Source organism: Typopeltis vanoorti, chromosome 10, assembly GCF_054136105.1.
Source record: "Typopeltis vanoorti isolate ZY-2024b chromosome 10, IOZ_Tvanoo_1.0, whole genome shotgun sequence".
Classification (NCBI taxonomy): domain Eukaryota; kingdom Metazoa; phylum Arthropoda; class Arachnida; order Uropygi; family Thelyphonidae; genus Typopeltis; species Typopeltis vanoorti.
In genome coordinates this window covers 98482241-98502282 of record NC_143558.1, presented here as the reverse complement: position 1 = coordinate 98502282, position 20042 = coordinate 98482241, and the positions used below count along the sequence as shown (strand labels likewise).

General features: G+C 35.9%; 1 protein-coding gene across 1 annotated transcript in view; it reads left to right on the top strand.

The window, feature by feature from the left end:
- The window catches only part of Marf (Mitochondrial assembly regulatory factor), a 373692-nt gene that overhangs the window by 315803 nt on the left and 37847 nt on the right, over positions 1 to 20042 (top strand). Inside the window, exon 14 of the mRNA XM_090399591.1 lies at positions 13262 to 13417. Coding sequence (XP_090255717.1) covers positions 13262 to 13417 — 156 coding nt within the window. The remainder of the gene's footprint in view (positions 1 to 13261; positions 13418 to 20042) is intronic.

Sequence of the window (20042 nt, the reverse complement as noted above, 5' to 3'; positions counted from 1 at the left end):
ATGAGATGGATATCTGATTTTATAGAGACTTTAAAATGAAAGATGACAAAGGCATTGCAACATTTTAAATAGGGATTCTTTTGAAACAGGAGAACTTTATAGAAACAAGTGGAAATTTATCTGTAATTTAATGACATTCATATCATTACAGGATTCAAATCTCTATAGCCTGTGGGTTCAGTTCCCACTGTAGTATAGATGTTTGAGAATGTCCTACTTCCAATGTTGATGCAGTTTCCAAAATAATGCTAATCTCTGATTATTTGCTTTCTCAGAAACAGAATATTGCAACAATCCCCCCCCCCCCCCCTCACACACACCCGCACCAAAGATATTGAACTTGAAAAATATGAAAACTTAAAAGAATATCAACAGAAAGTTACATTTCACAGTACACATTCTCGTCTAGTGTCGTCATACATTTATCAATTTATCATCACCATCAGCTGAACCTAGAGTTATTTTTGGCCTATGGACTATATAGGATAGTTCAACTGCTATTATTCATAACATAATGTTTTATTTTGAATTTTGTCAATTTTTTCTGCTAAAAATGGTCCAATTAAATTGAATATTTGGCAAATTTAAAAAGAGATCTAATGAAATACCAAAGTCTCTTCAGTGATTGCAGCATTATTAGTATCATTTCAAATAATTTTTCTACTAAAATGGTTCATTTAAAACAAAAGTTGGGATAGTTTAGCCATACCTAGCCAAGTATGTAAAGCAAATGCATTCTGTTTGAGGCCACATTAATTCTGCAGAAGACTCCTCTTTTTCCTGCTCTCCTTGGTGTTTACCTGTAATGGGAGACTGAAATACAAACAAACAGGACATACCATCAATCCAAAGAGATGAACATAAAAGTCCCAGCCATGTTATTTGAATTTCCAAGTCTCCTGACCATACATACATCAAGATTCTCTGATCCATTTAGTTATTTTTTTCTGGACCTAATATTTGAACCAATATTAGGTTCAAAAGAAAATAACTAAATGAATCAGTGAATCTTGATGTATGCATGATCAGGAGACTTTATTCACTTTTGAGGATATATTTTATAAGGTATTGGCCTGGTTAGCTAGCCAGATGGTTAGCATATTCACTCTCCAACCAGCAGGTTCAGATCTCACCACAGACATGGATGTATAATTGTCTTTATGTGGGAGATGAATTTTATTGTTTGATGTGAGACCACTGCCCTATATATTGGAGGCCTGAAGTGGCTTCAACAAGTTTCATATTTGGTCTCTAGAGCAGGGTTTCTGGATCAAGATACAAAACTATTATAGGTTTACAACCCTTTCTTGGATGAATCATATTAAGAAAAAAAAAAAAAAAAAAAAAAGTTATCATCGATCAACCAGAGATGAACAAAAATTAAGTATATTGAAGATATCAGGAATTCATTATTCCTATCTTTCAGAGCTTCACTAAGCTTAATCTGGCTGCATATTATGCTTAGTGCTTTTTCTACTTTGGCTCTTTCTACAGTGGAACCTCGGTTGTCGAACATAATTCGTTCTTAAAGGCTGTTTGGCAACCGATTTGTTTGAAAACTGAAACCATTTCCCATAAGAATTAATGTAAAATGAATTAATACGTTCTCAAACTCCAGATGATTGCTTACACAAACAGAATAAACACAATAAATGGATAAAATATAGATGAAAATTTAACTTCACTTTACCTGTGTGGAGGAGAGTTGATGGTGTAATTGGAAGGTGGTGAAGAAGGGGAGTCCCCTTCCATGAAAACATATGATATGTTTTTGCTTGCATTTTAAAATGTTTCTGAAGTGAGACATGGCATTGTCATTGAAATGTTTATGATAGGGATTTGCTACAGCTTTGTCAGGGTGATATCTTTCCACAAAACTTTGCATCTCACCCCATTTCACACACATTTTGTTGATCAAAGAACTAGGAACATCCTCCCTTCCTTCCTCTGTCTCTGAAGACATTTCCTCCACCACCATCTTTTGCTGCTCTTTCTGAAGGTGTTCCAGTTCTTCTGTGGTTCTCCACTAACTCCTCCACGTCAGCATTGTCAACTTCCAAGCCCATGGTTTTGTTCAGAGACACAATATCATCGACAACAGCAACATACTCAGCCTCGAAGCCCTCAATGTCTTTGTCTACTACACAGTCTAGCTACAGTTTCCTACAGGCAGAGTTCATGGGCCTGTAAGTCACTTACAATCAGGCTTTGTCAAGGATGCTTAAGCAACTGAGGATTATTCCAGAATTCTCTGAGTGTTAATTCTGCTTCAGAGGTCACTTCAAAACACCTTTGAAACAGTGCTTTGGTGTAGAGTTTCTTAAAGTTTGAAATGACCTGCTGATTCCATGGGCTGGATTAGAGGAGTCATGTTAGGGGACAGGAACTTCACTGTGATAAATCAAACTCCTCCACTAACTTGTCTTCCAAGCCTGGAGAATGAGCAGAAGCATTGTCCATCACAAGAAGGCATTTTGACAAATTTTTTTCTTGAAGGTATTTTCTCACACTTAGGGCAAAGACTTCATGGATCCACTCAATAAAAAATTGCCTGGTTACCCAAGCCTTGCTATTAGCCCTCCACATAAAAGTCAGTTTAGTTTTCATCACGTTATTTTTCTTAAACACCGTCAGATTCTAAGAGTGGTACAGAAGCAATGGCTTGACCTTGAAGTCCACACTTGCATTTCCACATAGCAAAAAAGTCAGCCTGTCCTCCATTGGCTTATGTTCTAATAATGTTTTTTCCCTCCTGAGTGATGTGTGTCTTCCTCGGCAATTTTTTTCAAAATAGGCCAGTTTCATCACAATTGAACACTTGTTGCGAAACAAACCCTCAGCCTTTACATAGTCACTTAATTCTTGCACATATTTCTCAGCAGCTTCTTGGTTTGAACTCGCAGCCTCCCCATGCCTAACGACACTATATATGCCACTTCTTCTCTTAAATTTCTCGAACCCCCCTCTACTAGCTTTGAACATAACAGCATCGGCACTCATACCAGGAGTTTTCTTTAACAGGTCATCATTTAATCGCCTTGCTTTTATATAAATTATAGTCAGAAACACCATCACCAACTAACTGTTTCTCATTTATCCAAATCAGCAACAATTTTTCCACTTCTACAATTGTTTGTGATCTTTGTTTAGTATGAACAAACTTTCGCTCCTTTTGCAACATCAGCTCCCTTGATCACCTCTTTATTTTTGAGTATTGCACAGATCGTTGATTTTGCCATACCGAACTGCATAGCAAGACCCAAGACATGAACGTCATGTTCGTGTTTGGATACGATTTCTTTTTTCAACTCTATTGTGGTTCTAACCTTTCTTTTCACTTTGCTGCTATCACTATCCTTCTTTGGCCCTGTGGTGACTTATTTAATAAGTCACTTTTAAAAAAAAGTTAATTTTAAAAAAAATAACCAAACACACAAAAAAAAAAAAAAAATCAAGAAAATGCACTGCAGATTTGAGCAGGTGTCTGCACTGAGCTGAGGCTGCACCATAACTGATGCTCTTCTGCCATATATCTCAGCCCGCAGAGCACGTGGTTGCTGGTTTGCATGTTCGGGAACTGATTTGTTTGAGATGAGAGTTGTTCGACAACCGAGGTTCCACCGTAGTATGCAAATCATTATTGCCAAGAAATGTTTAATGCATATATCCATTTTTCAACAGTTGCCTGAGGCCTCACCATAAAGTCATATTATATATGTGTATATATATATCTCCATGCACACACATACACACACACACAGTGGATTCTAGTTAATTGGGCCACATCAGGAATAGCATAATTTGGTCCAATTAAGCAGCTGCCCAAATAAACGAAGTTGCATGTCATGAGTTTAAAAGCTATATATACGTAAGACAGAACACAAATTTTTCATTTGTTGCAGCAAAATTACTGACTTATAAACTTAAATGGTTGGGCTCTTTAATTGAAGTAAAATATTTGCTTTTTACAAAAAGCAAAAAATAAATTTCATTTAAATATGTATTAAGCATACATGCAATTCTTAGCAGTGAATGATGCTCTAGGAATTGATCAAGTGTGGCTTGGCAATTTTTTATATTTTTTTTATTGACTGCAATTAAACAAAATCACTACAAGTATTTAGTGCAGATATAGCATTTCCTCCTTGCATGAAACAAAGTTGTAATCCAGTAATAAATTGTCTTCTAACATCTTGGGTAGTCACTCATTTAACCTCATGACTGTCATCCTCATCACATTTTTGTTCTTTAATGCCCTCTGATGTTTTGCTGCAAATTCCTCCTCAAAATCTTCATTTTTCATTATAATATTGAAAACTATTTTCAGTAAATGCAAACTCATTAAAATTTCTAATGTGGTTCACATCTAATGGGACGTTATCTTCATTATCGGCTGTATCTGGCATATCCATGATTAAATGCTTAAAACCAGCATCAGCAAAACAGTTTTGAATTATCTTGTTACTTATTCCTCAACTATTGGCCATAAATTGTCTTGCTTATAAAAGATTAACTTTTGTGCTGACATTCTTATCAGTTGTCAAGAACCCATAGATTTTTTCTTGATTTCCATTACAATTCCATGTCCCAACTCTTAAGAGAATTCTTAAAAAATTCAGATGTCATCCACACATTTTTGCTTTCATGGTACTGAACTGGCAAACTCTTTATTCTAATCCTTTAAAGTATTGACAGCTTTAACTAACAGCTTTCATTTATCAGGTCCTGACATATTTGAACAGCATAAAGCTGTTACATGATCCGTTGCTTTCACAGATCCAAACAGTATACAATGTTTATAACACCTTGAAACATCCAATGTTGCATGATAAAATAGCCCTATTTCACCAGGATTGTAGATGTCATTAAATTTTTGAAGCAATGTTTCATAATTTTCTAACACTATTGGTAGAGGGCACCAAATAAATGGTATTGTGTTCCAAATAAATGATGAAAATTCTTGTTATATTCTCATTTTATTTTTGTTCTTCCAGACTTGTCCTAATTAAAATGGCTGCTGTGATTAACCTGTGGATCAATTACCTGGAATCTGCTGTGTGTAGCTGTCAGTTTTAACAATTCCCTTTGTTTAGAAAAACATAAGCCAAACCTCATCTGGGATGCAAAGAACCTTCACCAAGACTTTTCAACTTAAGGTTAATTAGCCAGTCTTGTATGAGGAAACAGCATTTTCCTCCCAGAAACTCAGACAGGTTTTTCATCCCATAAGACAGTCAAATCAGTCGTAATATATCCCATTCATATCTATGCAAAGAGGATTAACTGCTCTCGGTCAGCGCATTAATTAGGCTTCAAAAGTTTCTTAGTTGTGATTGGCAGCTGAGCCTAACATGCAAAGAAAGATGAAATAGGATACACACTCACACACACAAAATTTAATTTTTTTATCAATTTGAATTCTGCAACAACATGCAAATATTGTTGCACAAATCATAAAGAGCAGAAAATAGACAAATCAAAAAAAGGAAACTAATGACCTAATAGAATAAAAGAAGACCCGTGAAAGATGCACATGGTGTAAGAAACATAGAATATACTGAACTTTGCAGAACAGTAAGGAAAAAGATGAGAGAAGATATAAGACATTTCAATACAAAATGATAATGATAGCCAAAAAAAACGACAACAGTATAATGAAAACTTCTTGATAATGCAGATAATCTTTATATGACAGTTGTAAAAGATGAAAATGGAATAGTGATTACAAACACAATGAACATGTTGGAGATTTAAGTTAATTTTATCAAGAATTATATACAAATATGGGGAAAGTAATAAACAACAATAAAGAGGATATTGAAAACCACAATGACTATGCAATCAGAGATGATGAAATAAAACATGCACTTGCAAAAATGCAAAAGCACTTAGACTTTATGAAATACTAATAGAAATGTTGAAAAATGGAGGAAATCTCTTGCATATAAAACTAGCAGAATTTTATGCTGATTGTTTAAGAACAGGATTTAAGAATAGGACAAAATTTTATGCAGATTGTTTAAGAACCCTAAAAGTTGGAATACTGGAAAATCACTCTTCTTTTTATAAGAAAGGTGATAAAACCAACATAATACAGGGTGTTCGGGATAAATTTGACATATTTATAATTAATTATATTTTTCCGTAAGTTACATGTATTAACACACACTTCTCTTCATTTAAAAGTTTGGACCCTTCTTCATTCATATACAAGATGTCAGAAAGGATGGATAGCTGGAACCCACCTGAATCATGGAAGAGAATAACTTGTATCATGATGATTCGTGCCCGCCATCAAAATAAGGATATTACGACTGCTGCCCAATGCTCCCTGAATACAGTAAAAACAATCAGGCATGAACTAGAGACTTGCAATGGTGACTACGAGGATGTAGCAAGAAGAAAGATCCCTAGCAGACGATCTGATTGCGTTCGTACAGCAGAATTCCTCGCAAATCTGCAGGAACAGGTGTTAAAGAACCCTGGCATTGGAATTCGGGCTTTGTTCGTGGAGTTGCTAACTGTAGTCAAGCCCTGGATAACAAGGGTAGCCAATGGTAGGCCGTATGTATGGCAGCAGGATTCGGCCCCTTGCCACACCTCTGGGAAAAGTCAAATGGTTGTCTGAAAATTTCTACGACTTCACCAGTCCAAATGTTTGGCCTCCAAACTCCCCAGACCTTAACCCCATGGATTATTTTGTATGGGGCGCAGTTGAAAAAGACACCAATCGCACTTCCAGTAATACAAAAGCCCAGTTAATGGATAAAATTAAAACAGTTTTTGCGGCCCTTCCCAGGGAGACTGTAGCATCAGCTTGTTCGAGGTTCCGAAGCAGAATTGAAGCTGTGATCGATGCTAATGGTGGTTATTTTGAGTAAATCTTGTTGATAGTATTGTAATTAACTCTGCCTGTAATGTTTTTTTGTCAATTCATTAAATTTAATAGATACAAAGAAGATTTTCTTTTTCCTTACGAAACTGTCAAATTTATCCCGAACACCCTGTATATCATAGACATAAATTTTCTCTCCAGTCCTTTATAAGCTTTTACCAAATTATAGATGGCAGAATCCAAAAGAACAGGCAGGTTTCAAAACATTCTTCTCAACTTTAGATCATTTACAAACCTTAAATCAAGTAATGGAAAATTAAAAGAAAATAATATACCAGTTTCTTTGATTTTCATAGATTATGAAAAAGCCTTTGATTCTGTAGACTTATGCAAAATGGTAGAAGCTTTAAAATGTATTAAAGGAATAGATGATATTTATATTTATATATTAAGTAAAAGATTTCAATGGAAAAGAAAGAGAAATAAAAATAAAAAGAAGAATCAGACAGGGAGACTCTTATCTCACCAAAATTATTTGCTACACCCCTTGAATATGAGAAAACCTACTGGGAAAACAGAGGATTGAATATCGATAGAGAATACTTAATCAGTTTACTTGCTGATGATATCATACTAACAGGAACATCACCAAAAGAATTAGAATACATGATTTGTTTGAATTAAATGAAGTAAGTTTGGAGATAGACCTACAAATAAATATGGATAAGTCATTATAGATGACCATAAACTTGATTATGAATTTGCTAAATTTTACAAAGTCATTTGACAGAATACCACATGGAACACCGTACACAAATTAGAACAAATGGGAATCGATATGACACTGGTTAAGTGGATAAGAGGGTGGCTGCTGGATCGATATCAAAATGTGGTATACGGGAGGGGGAAGAATCAAGGCAAAAACAGGTGATGACTAGTGGTGTGCCACAAGATTCAGTGCTGGGACCATTGCTGTTTAAGTTGTACATTAATGATATAGGAAATAACCTGAAAGGAAATAGTCAGTTACTTACAAATAAGTATCATACTTATATGACTTGTCCTAAGTATCATACAAATACTTAGGACGAGTCATTACAGATGACCATAAACTTGATTATGAATTTGCTGAATTTTGCAGTCGTTTGACAGAATACCACATGGAACACCGTACACAAATTAGAACAAATGGGAATGAATATGACACTGGTTAAGTGGATAAGAGGGTGGCTGCTGGACCGATATCAAAATGTGATATACGGGAGGGGGCAGAATCAAGGCAAAAACAGATGATGACTAGTGGTGTGCCACAAGATTCAGAGCTGCGACCATTGCTGTTTAATTTGTATATTAATGATATATGAAATAACCTGAAAGGAAATATTCAGTTGTTTGCTGATGATGCAAAATTAGGTAGAGTAATAATTAAGACGATATGGGGGAGAGCTCAGGAAGATTGAAATAGGCTGTCAGTACTGGCTTAATAGGTGTCAGTTTAATGTCGAGAAAGGTAAAGTTATGCATTTTGGGATAAATAGATTACAAGCTGTGTATCACATTGATGGCACTGTACTCCAGGAAATAGACGAAGCTAGAGATTTAGGTATGATAGTAGACAGAGAGTTAAAATTTAGAGGACATATTACTAAAGTTGCTAAATTAGCCCATAAGATTACTTGGCTATTGTAGAACACATTAACAAGTAGAGATAAAGATGTTGTAATTCCTCTTTATAATGCCTTGATATGCCCACATCTGGATTACTGTGCTCAAGAACCCCTAGGTGTCTTGGGGATGAGGAAGCAGTGAAGAGGATTCTTATGTGAGTGACCAAGATGGCGAGTGGCCTTTTGGAATGTTTCCTATGAGGATAGATTGAAGGTGTCTGGATTGCAAAATTGGTTGATAGGAGAAAAAGAGGGATATGATAGAAACATTTAAGTTGCTTAAAGGATTTTATAGGATAGATGCAGGGGAAATGTTTCAGCACTTGGTTAGAGGGACCAGAACAAGGGGTCATCCCTGAAAGTTGAATACAGCCATGGTTAGTAGGGGTGTGAGGGCTAGATTTTTTGCTTGGAGAGTAAATGAATAGAATGGGTTTGCCAGAGTCAGTTGTGAGTACTTTTTCTGTTATTGGGTTCAAGGAGGGGTATGATAGATTGTGTGGATAAATTGAGTCTCCCGTGATGAGTCTTTAGACTCCATGGAGGTGCCTATATAATAATAATAATTATAGAGGCCATTATATATTTAAAGGCAATATACCAAACTGCTCTTAAAGAGCAAGATCTATAACCAATTTGTACTCCTAGCAATGATCTGTGATAGTGAAACCTGGAGCCTGATTAAAAAACAGAGAAACTGAAAACATCACAACAAAACATGGAAAAGCAGCTTTGGGAATAAACAGATAAAAAGAATAAAACTTGGATAAGGAAGCAAAGGTAATGGTCATTGCATCAGTAGTAAAATGCAGTGAATGGCTCTGGCTAGGACATATGATATGAATATCTGATAACAGATGGACAGAGAGAATAATAGAATGGAATTACCAATATACCAACCAAGAGCTACGAGGTTTTTTTTTACATAACACCTCCAGGGAGTCCAAAGACTCATTGGGGGAAGGCACCTACTCTACAACTCTCCGTCTCCACCACCACCTTCATCGCCTACACCAACGCCATCTACCGCTGACCACTACCACTAGTAGTATTTTCACAGACAATCACAAACATCCATACCTATGGCAGGATTCGAACCTGCAGCCTTTTGGCTGGAGAGCAGATATGCTAACCACTTGGCCAACCAGACCGGCAATGTTGGTTTAAGTTTTGAGTCATCATATGATTTGGCACAGAAAGGTTTTAATTCTTATGATCTATTCTAGGGTTGTTTGAAAAGTTTGGTAAATTTCCAATAGATGGTGACACAGTTCGTTCATTCATACCACTGTCGGCACGTATCGTCTTTTTCATGAACCCTGGCAAAATTTTAGCCACGTGCAACGTGTAGTTCTTGTTTGGCAAACGTTTAAAATGACCATGTTTGCATTTTTCATAAAAATGGAGAAAAACGAGTTTCGTGCAGTGATAAAACACTTTTATTTGAAGAAGTAGACAGTCACGTAGATCAAAGCCGAATTAGATGCAGTTCATGGGGACTCTGCACTGGCATTAAAGACCATTTATATTTGGATAAATGAGTTTAAACATGGTTGTAAGTCCATCAAAGATGAAGCATGCTTTGGACGCCCAACTGAGGTCACTATGAAGGAAATGATTGACAAAATCAGTGGTATCGTTATGGAAGACCGCTGAGTGAAAGTGCATGAGATTGTAGGCATCTCAACGGAACAGGTGTATAATATCCTGCACGAAACATTGCACATGAAAAAGCTGTGTGCGCAATGGGTGCCGTGATTGTTGACTGTCGATTAAAATCACATGCAAAAAGATATTTCAAATGTAGTGTTTGGCGATGTTTAATCTCAATTCGCAGGAGGAAACTTGGATCCACCACTACACACCTGAGTCCAAGTAGCAGTCAAAACAGTGGACAATGCCTGGTGAAAGAGCACCAAAAAAGCGAAGACCTCTTTGTCAGCTGGAAAGATGATGATGGCCACTGTTTTTTGGGATTCACAAGGAATTATCATGATAGACTATTTGGAAAAGGGTAAGACAATAACAGGAGTCTATTATGCATCATTATTGGACTATTTAAAAGAAGAACTGAAGAAAAGGCTAAGATTGGCACACAGAAAAGTGCTCTTTCATCAAGACAGTGCACTGCCCCGTACATCGGGCGTCACAGTGGCAAAATTGCACAAATTGAGGTTCCAATTGGTTCCACATCCACCATATTCTCCAGACTTGGTCCTATTTGACTTCTTCTTCCCAGACTTAAAAATTTGGCTTGGTGGGAAAATAATTTTCTTCGAATGATGATGTCATCAAGGCTGTCAATGACTATTTTGCACAATTTGACATATCCTACTTTTTAGATGGGATGAAAAAATTGGAAACTTATTGGACCAAATGTGTAGACTTCAATAGAGACTATGTTGAGAAGGAAATGATTGTGCTACATAATTAACTTTATTTCATAATTCTACATTATCACTGAATCAACAGTTTCCTTCCAAATTAATCAGTTATATAACAAGTTTTCAGTATTGTCAGGTCTTGTATTTGATCTGCATTAATCTACCCGGATCATGATCTTCCCTGTCTTTTTTCCTACCATTTTAATGAAATTAATTAATTATATTAAAACAGTAACAAATGGTTACTTGATAGAAAAACAATTCATCCCTAGAAGTGCAAAGAAGTGATGAATAAGAGTGAAAAGAAGCATTTTTGCATGAAGAATATTGCACTCTGGAAATCATTGCCTCATAAGGTAGTGAGAGTGCAGATATGGAATGAGTTTAAGCAGTGATATTGTAATAGACTTTGTTGTCTAAGATGGACCTACCATGATTTCTCTCCAGTGTTCTCCTAAACAATAATAATAATGTTTTTGCATTTCAGAATAGTGGATTTATCTTTTCTGTTTATAGACAGTTGCTTTCCATCCATTAAACTACAGAATTAATGTTAATCATCCAAACTTTACATTCCAACCTCTTTACAATAAGTTTACAATGTGTTCAAGTAACTTGTTCAAATAATTCCACATTAAATTTGACTAATGAGCCAACCTATAGATGTACATTCTTGTTCATAATATGTACCATGTCACCAGAATATCTAGAAGCAAGGAATAGCTTGAAGTTCATAATTGGGATATTTGTAAATTAGTCAAGAAATGTCACTGTTTACTAGTCTTTTGTATTGAAAGAAGCCACTGCTTTCACATAAACTTTAGATTCTTTTCTTATTAGTTATGTAGTGGTTACAAAAGGTCAATATTCTTTTAAGTGTTCACTTCTTTATGTTCTTGTTGTCATTGAGCTTGTTATAAAGTATTGAAAAGTGTGTATGTGTGTGTGGCTATTAAATTACGTGACAAGGTGTTCTGTGAATTGTTCATAGCAGTAAATAATTGTGGGATGTGCTTGTGCTGTGAATGACCTTGAAGGTTCTAGAAGCAGTTGAGATAAGCATTGTTCGCTGTCGCTCATAGTTAGTCTGTAGGCAGTTATAAAAGAAACACATGTGATGCCACTTTATTGGAATAATATCTAAAGTTAAACTCGAGCAGCACATTAATCTCAAATCCTTGTGAAATTGAAGCAATCACTGACCGAGTGTTTGAAACTGTTGCAAAGGTGTATGGTGATAATGTAATGTCACATGTGCGAATGTTTGAATGGCACAAATGGTTTGCTTAAGGTTGAGAAAACGTTGAAGATGACGAATGACCAGATCACCTGTCACGGAAGCAACCGAACAAAACGTTGCGAAAATTAATGAAATTGTCCACAACGATCGCTGATTAAGCATTCGGATGATAGCAGATATGGTACTCATTGATAAGGAGACTGTACAACAAATTTTGCATGAGCAATTGAACATGAACAAAGTCTGCACCAAATTGGTTCCCAAAAACTTGTGTCAGGAACAGAAAGACGTCCGGAAACAAATTTGCTCTGACAGTAGAACTGGACTTGCAAGAGAAGATCATCACATGTGATGAGATGTAAATTTTCCGGTACGATCCAGAAAAAAAGAGACAGTCAATTCACTAGAAAACTCCTATGTCACCAAGAATGAAAAAAGCAAGAATGAGCAAGTCAAAACTGAAGGCAATGCTGATCGTTTTTTTTTTTTTTTTATATATCAATGCCGTGGTAATGGTTGAATGGGTACCAGAAGGTCAGATAGTTAACCAACATTATTACCTTGAGATTCTGGCCAAGCTGAGAGAATGAGTGAGGAAGAAGAGACCTGATCTGTGGAAGAATAACACTTTGATTCTCCATCAGGACAACACTCCAGTGCACTGTCTGTAAAGCAATATCTGGCTGATAAGAAGATCTCGGTGTTGGACCATCCACCTTACTCACTTGATTTCAAAAAACCAAAGTTGAAATCTGCATTGAAGGGAACCCATTTTCAGTCAGTGAATAAGGTAAAGGAGAAAACGTGGTGCTGCTGAAGCAGATAGCACCTGATGACTTGCAACACTGCTTCCAACAATGGAAAATTTGTATGCAGCGGTGTATAGATAGAGGAGGGGAGTATGTTGAAGGGGATGACAATTAAGTTGTACAATCACAACGATTTTTGCAACCAGTCTCGTTATTTAATGGCCACACCTTGTGTTATATATATATAGAGAGAGAAAGAGAGAGAGAGAAAATTATTGTTCACTAATTTCTCACATTTTTTTTAACTGTAAAAATTGTTAATTTGCTTTATGGCACTTCATAAATGTCATATTGCTTAATATATATGTATATAATTTGAATAATAGATTCCAAGACCAATTGCCAGTGCTCCACAAACACCCAGTAATGAAGTGAGATCCCTTGTTCCTCCACCTGCCGACTATTTAACAGTAATTCAGAAATTAGCCCTAATTTCGCCAACTTCACAGTCAGCTGTTGGTGCCTTAGCTCTTGGAGGATTTGTATGTTACTTAAGATATATATATATATTTTTCAATAACTGATAATTTTTAAAGTGATGTGATAGAATTCTTTACAGTAAAACCTCTTCATAAATGAAACCTTAAAAGCCTAGTCAGTAAGCTTATGCCTCAAAGTTTTCAGACACACACCTAACAGTTTTATGTCATAAGAGTTTTGTTACACTAAGGAACATTAACATACACTGCTTGGAAAGAAATCAATGACCACCACGATGGGCAAGATGCATTGTGCCATGTAACGAGTCACATGTTTGTAGCTGGTATAAATTGGAGAAATATGATGCTCCCAATAAGTGCAACTGTGTCGAGGTGAAATGGCTGTGAGAAAGGAACTGAACTGATGGAATTTGAAAGAGGCATTGTGATAGGATGTCATGTTTGCAAGCCTGTCTGTTGGGCAAATTGTTGACAAGTTGCTCTATGCAGTCAACAGTCAGTGATATCATGCTGAGATGGAAGCACAGAGTGGTGGGCAGTAGATGGCATTGATGTAATGATGCGGTTCTCTGTAGTTGATGGAGAGTTGTAGAGTAAGAGACCTCTCTCTCAATGAGTCTTTGGACTCCTTGGAGATGTCATGTAATAATAATAATAATAATAAAGGATTAAACCAATAATATAATTTCTTAGCAACTTTAATTTATAGTGTAATGTAACCAAGTGAAAAACTTTCAACATCTGACTCTAATACAGGGTATTTTAATAATAAAGTGTGATACCTTTTGTCTACTTGTGTGTGGAAATATGACTTCTGCATCACTTCAGGGTCAGGCTCCCACTCATGAGACCTTAATAAAGGTTGAAACCAGTCTAGGTAGTGATCCTTCCCATAATGCATAGCATTATACATGTCTGAAAGGATATGTGCTTTGTATTACGGATTACTAAGGGAAGTAATGAGAAGTCATTAGCCTCTATATATGAATTGCCCAGTCCTGAAGATACTTCAAGTGTGCAAACTTTGTTTGCTTACACTTGGAGAAAGGATTAAACTAAGAATATAATTTCTTGGCAGCTTTACCAAACAAACATTATTGGTCAGTCATTGTCTGATCTTATCTGCCATCTCAAAATGTGGCATGAATGCTTCCTGAGATGCATTATGATTATGACAGTAAATGTCATCATCTTTGGAGCTATATACTTCACGTAATGAACATGATGTTCAGAAATAACATGATCCCTAAATTTTCAAAGTTTGTTGATAACACATATTGATAGCCTTAGTAAACTTATAGCACTAAAACATTCCTTTCTACCAATTTCTCAACTTATCACCTAAGTTGTTCCTCATCCATTGCCAAATCTAGAACTTGAGGTTTGAACATTGATCATGAATATATTGGAAGTTTTTCCACTTGGTTATGCTATAAATTAAAGATGCCAAGAAATTATATTCTTGGTTTAATCCTTTATTCAAGTGTAAAGTGTTAATACTCTAATCCAGAGTATTTTAATAATAAGGTGTGACACATTTCGACTACTCGTATATGGAAATATGACTTCTGCATTACTTCAACCTTGTATCACCTCTCCCACTGATTAGACCTCAATAAAGGTTGAAACCGATCTGGGTAGTGACCAGAATCAGTTTCAGCCCATAATACATAGTATTATACATGTCCATAAGGAGATGTGCTTTGCATCATGGGATACTAAGGCAAGTGATGTGAAGTCATTAGTTTCTATATACGAGTTGCCCAGTCCCGAAAATACTTCAGGTGCAAAATTTGTTTGCTTACACTTGGATAAAGAATTTTAAGAGTTTGTTATTTAACCAAGAATATAAGTCTTGGCATCTTTAATTTAAATAATGAATGTATGTTCAAGGGTAATATTCAACTCAAATTTTTGTTGAATGCTTTTTACGGTATGTAATGGATTTACTCTCTTAATTGTTCTCCAAATTCATAAGCATTCTGACTCCCTCTCTCTAATTCCACTGAAGCTGGGGGGAGGGGGGGTTGACTGCAAGTGCTACCCACATCCATTGTGGGTAGCACTTGCAAGTGCTGCAAGCTGGATTGACTGCAAGTGCTACCCACAATGGATGACCCACCACACTCACTGAATATGACTGTAGGGTTCTGTGAAAGATGTATAAACATTGCCATTTGTAACTGACACGTCAATGCAGAGTTCCAGGCATTAACTGGAATGCAAATCTGCACAAAAGCATCCATAACCAAGCTTACAACATGGGTTTCGATGGTAGGACTGCAACATACAAGTCCCACATTTCCCAAACAACATGTAGTGTCATCTTTGATGGTGAAAGAACATGTATAGTGGGATATGGAGGTTTGGAACTGTGTTATGAAGTGACTAATCTGCTACATCCTCTATCGATCAGATGGACAAGTGTGGTGGATGCCTTGTGAACATCTCTTATCAGAGTGTGTAACCTCAATTGTGAAATTTGGAGGTGGCGGTGTGATCCTGTTTTTCCTGGTTTGGCTATCAGGTCTCAGGTCAGAATGTTCAGATACCACTGAACATTCTGACCAATGATGTCTCCTGCTTTGTGGCATTTCTACAGAACTGATCATTCAGTTTTGCAGAAATTCTATTTCAACAAGACAATGCACTGTGTCATAAGGCTGCTGCAATAAGTTCTTGGTTTGTGGACATGAAAGTCACCACACTTGACTGGCCTCCACAGAGCCCTAATCTCTATCCCATTGAACATCTGTGGGATGAACTGGTCAGATGAGGTCAAGAGATGTCTTCCCCCCCCCCCCCTCACCCCCCTCCACAACAGTTCAGGACCTCATTACATCACTACAGGAAGAATGGTCCAAAATTCCCATTGACAGCTATCATACCCTTGTGAAAAGTATGTCCCATAGGATTGCTGCAATCATCACAGTGAAAGACAGTCCTACATCTTAGTATGTGCACAATGTATGCAGCTAAAATCTCTTGCCATTTTTAACCCGGCATTAGTAAGGTGGGAAAATGTAACAAAAGTGGTAAGGTGGGGTCCCACACTAAACTTGCTTGCGTGCAACAGCCTGTTGTCTGTGGCATCGAGTAGCGGGTTACGGGAGGGGAAAGCTATACTGAGACATGACTCACTGCCACGTGTTGTTAAAAAGTTATAGTCAATTTAAAATCTTTGGGATCTGTGACACCCCACTTTACTAACGCTGGGTTAAACTTGATATGAGTATTATTTCAGTAAAAAATAATTTTTTACATATTATTTCTTGACAAATATTGACATAAGATACTAGTTGTAATCTTTGATATGATGCAGTATTTTGAATCTGTTATATTGATGAAAGAAAATATAATTCATGTTGGAGAGATTGACTTCTATTTGGGTTTATATAAGTCAAATTTATTTCAAACTACGTTAGATAAGTATAGTGGGATATGGAGGTTGGAACTGTGTTATGGCGTGACTAATCATGCTACATCCTCTAACTTAGTTTGAAATAAATTTGACCTGTATAAACCCAAATAGAAGGCAATCTCTCTTATAGTTCTTGTGGTCAAAAATAACCTTTTTATCATTATATAATTCATGTTGTTAGCCTGCCAGAAGACAACAATTTCTAGATGAGATCAGTGAAGTTGTGTTAGTCATGAGAAGGGGTGGGGTAGACATTGTGTGATATTCACGTTTGCTAATATAAACAGCAAATAAAACTTTGCCAATGCGCTACTTTTTCTTCTTATTTCAACTTCTGCAGGTTAGTGTGAAAAGAAGAGAAAGAGATAAAAGATAATATAATTGTAAACAACTAAAAAGTGATAACCTAAGAAAATAAGGAAGAAATAAAATAGAATTTCTTCCTTCTTTCCCTAAGAATCACAAATTCTTTTTTAATAAAATCTCAAATTTTAAGTAATATTTTAAGAAACGTGATTAATGTACTGCATGATTAAAGTTACAAAAAATACAAAAAGAAATATCATTTATTTAAGAAAGAATCAGATTAAATTTGTTACAGAAATGAAATCAAGATGTATCAAAATATATCCATTTTGTTGTTGTGCACAAGCTAAATAAACACACTTGCACTAAATTAATATAGTACTTGCATATAACTGTGATATACTTAGTTGCTTATATAATATATATGTAGAAAGTTTTTTACTTTGGGTATATTATATGTTAAAGATACCAAGCTATTTTAAACCTGGTTTTAATCCATTTCCCAAGTAAGCAAACAGACAAGTAAGTCAAGTTTGTGCCTGCACGTAGTGCAAGTCTAGGCAATTCGTGGTAAAGGTGGAATAAGCTCTGATCACTATTCTTAATATTTACTCTTAATGCAAAGCTCATCTCCTTGAGGAGATGTTATGGTAACTTGTTTTGGTAAAATACTTATAAGCTCTGTATTACTTAACCTTAATTTGGTATTTCTAAGCCTGGCTTAGAAATACCAAATTAAGGTATTTCTAAGCCTGGCTCCCACTGATGAGACCTCAATAAAGGTCGAAACCAGTCTGGATAGTGGCCCCTTACCTTTATAGCATCATACATCTCAAGGAGATGAGCTTTGCATTAAGGGTAAATATTAAGAATAGTGATCAGAGCTTACTCCACCTTGACCACGAGTTGCACTACTTTGCGGGTCACCTAGACTTGCAATACGTGCAGGTGCAAACTTGACTTATTTTTCTGTATGCTTACTTGGGAAATGGAGTAAAACCAGGTTTAAAATAGCTGGCATCTTTAACATATATTATACCTAAGGTAAAAAAACTTTCTATAAGAATAAAACTGATTCTTATAGAAATCATCCAGACTTGCACTACGTGCAGTCGCAAACTTACTTGTCTGTTTGCTTACTTGGGAAATGGATTAAAACCAGGTTTAAAATAGCTTGGTATCGTTAACATATATATATATATATATATATCTGTGCTATGTGTGTATTAAAGCTTATAGCAAGCCGATAATTATTTTTAAAAGTGTTCTGCAGTCACAACAGCTTTTAACTCTTCCACTTGAATTTTTTTTCCTTCAGCTCTGACAGGTTGATTATTTAATAGTTTCAAAATAAAATCAGTTACAATTTCACTAGGTTAATTTGATGCACCTGTGATGGATACCATATAATATAAAGTAACTTTCTTTTACATGCATATCCTGCACTTATAACAGGTTGGGTTCCAGACCACTGTTATAACTCTAAGCAGTGAATTTTTTTCACTGCTTTGAGTTACAACAGTAACTCAAAACAGTGAAATAATTGTATTGGTCTATCCTTTTTTCTAATCAGAGTAGTGTTCACTGGAGTTCCATTTTTCAATATCCAGAATTTTCTTTTTGTTTTTAATCACAGTAACGACAGTAGTATGCACTAAGCCAAGCATATGACCTATTTCACTCTTTAAAACATGATTATTACTTTAAAAGTAATAGTCTTCTGACTTTTCATTCCACATTTATCTGCCTTTATTCTTTTATTTTAAATTTTAATCACAACAAAAACAGTAAAATAAAAGTTATAATGTAAACAGTTTAATACTATTCACTTAATCACAGCGATGTAAAGTGGAACGTGTTTATAAGTGAACTGACAACAGTGATGCCAAGTGATGGAAGCTAATGAAAGCAGTACTGTCATGTCACTAAGGTGTTGTACCTGCAGAGCAAGCACCTTAAGTTAAGGTATGGCATCATCATTATCAATTCCTGACATGTACCCTCAAGGGGTGTACAGGATATGATAGTAGTACATGAAAAATTTACATCATTACTAACTTCCTATCTACAGTTTTCCTCCAAATCAGTCTGTTACTTGTCAAGACTCCAATATTATCAGATCTTATATTTCTGTCGTCTAAGGCACTTTGTACCGTATCAATCCACCTATATCTTGGTCTTCCTCTCAGTCGTTTTCCTGCCAACCTGGCAGAGAACACTTGTTTTGCTAATCTTTCCTCACCCAGTCAGAAAATGGTTTCTTGCAGTTGTCCAAGAATTGATCTAAACTTACTCTCTAAAATGATGCCAAAGCAATAAAGTACTGGATGAAGAACTTAAGTGTAATGCAATAAAATGTCAAAAAGAAGAAAATGATCAAAGTTCCTGCATTATGAGGTTGATCCACCATATTTCATAGACTGTGTAAAATGCCAAACTCCATGTGATGCCATTGATCATGTTTATGTAAATGTTGATAGTGCATGAAGGGTGTGCATTGGAAAAGCATATGCAGCACAAAAATTAAATAAATAATCTTAGTGTTTAAAGACTCATCAGTTTCCTGACATATTACTTTGGATAAATCCCAAGTGTAACCAACCTCAGAATACTGTTCTCCTGTTTAGGGTGGTGCACCTAACACTTACCTAAAAATTATGGATTCAGAAAAGGGCAGTTTGATTGATTAATGACACATCTCATACAGACTCTCTTCAGCCAGTCTCATAGAATATCTGTTTCTACATTGTGTCTCTTCTTCTACATATATTTCCACAGCCACTGTACAGTAGAACTAGCATCCATTATGGATGCTAGTTCTACCTAGCTCCCATTTCTGCCATATATATAGTAACTCAAGTAGCTGCTATTTATCATCCCTTTACATCAAACTGCATACTCTTCAAACCTGCTACTCCCAGTCATCTTCCATTCTGCCCA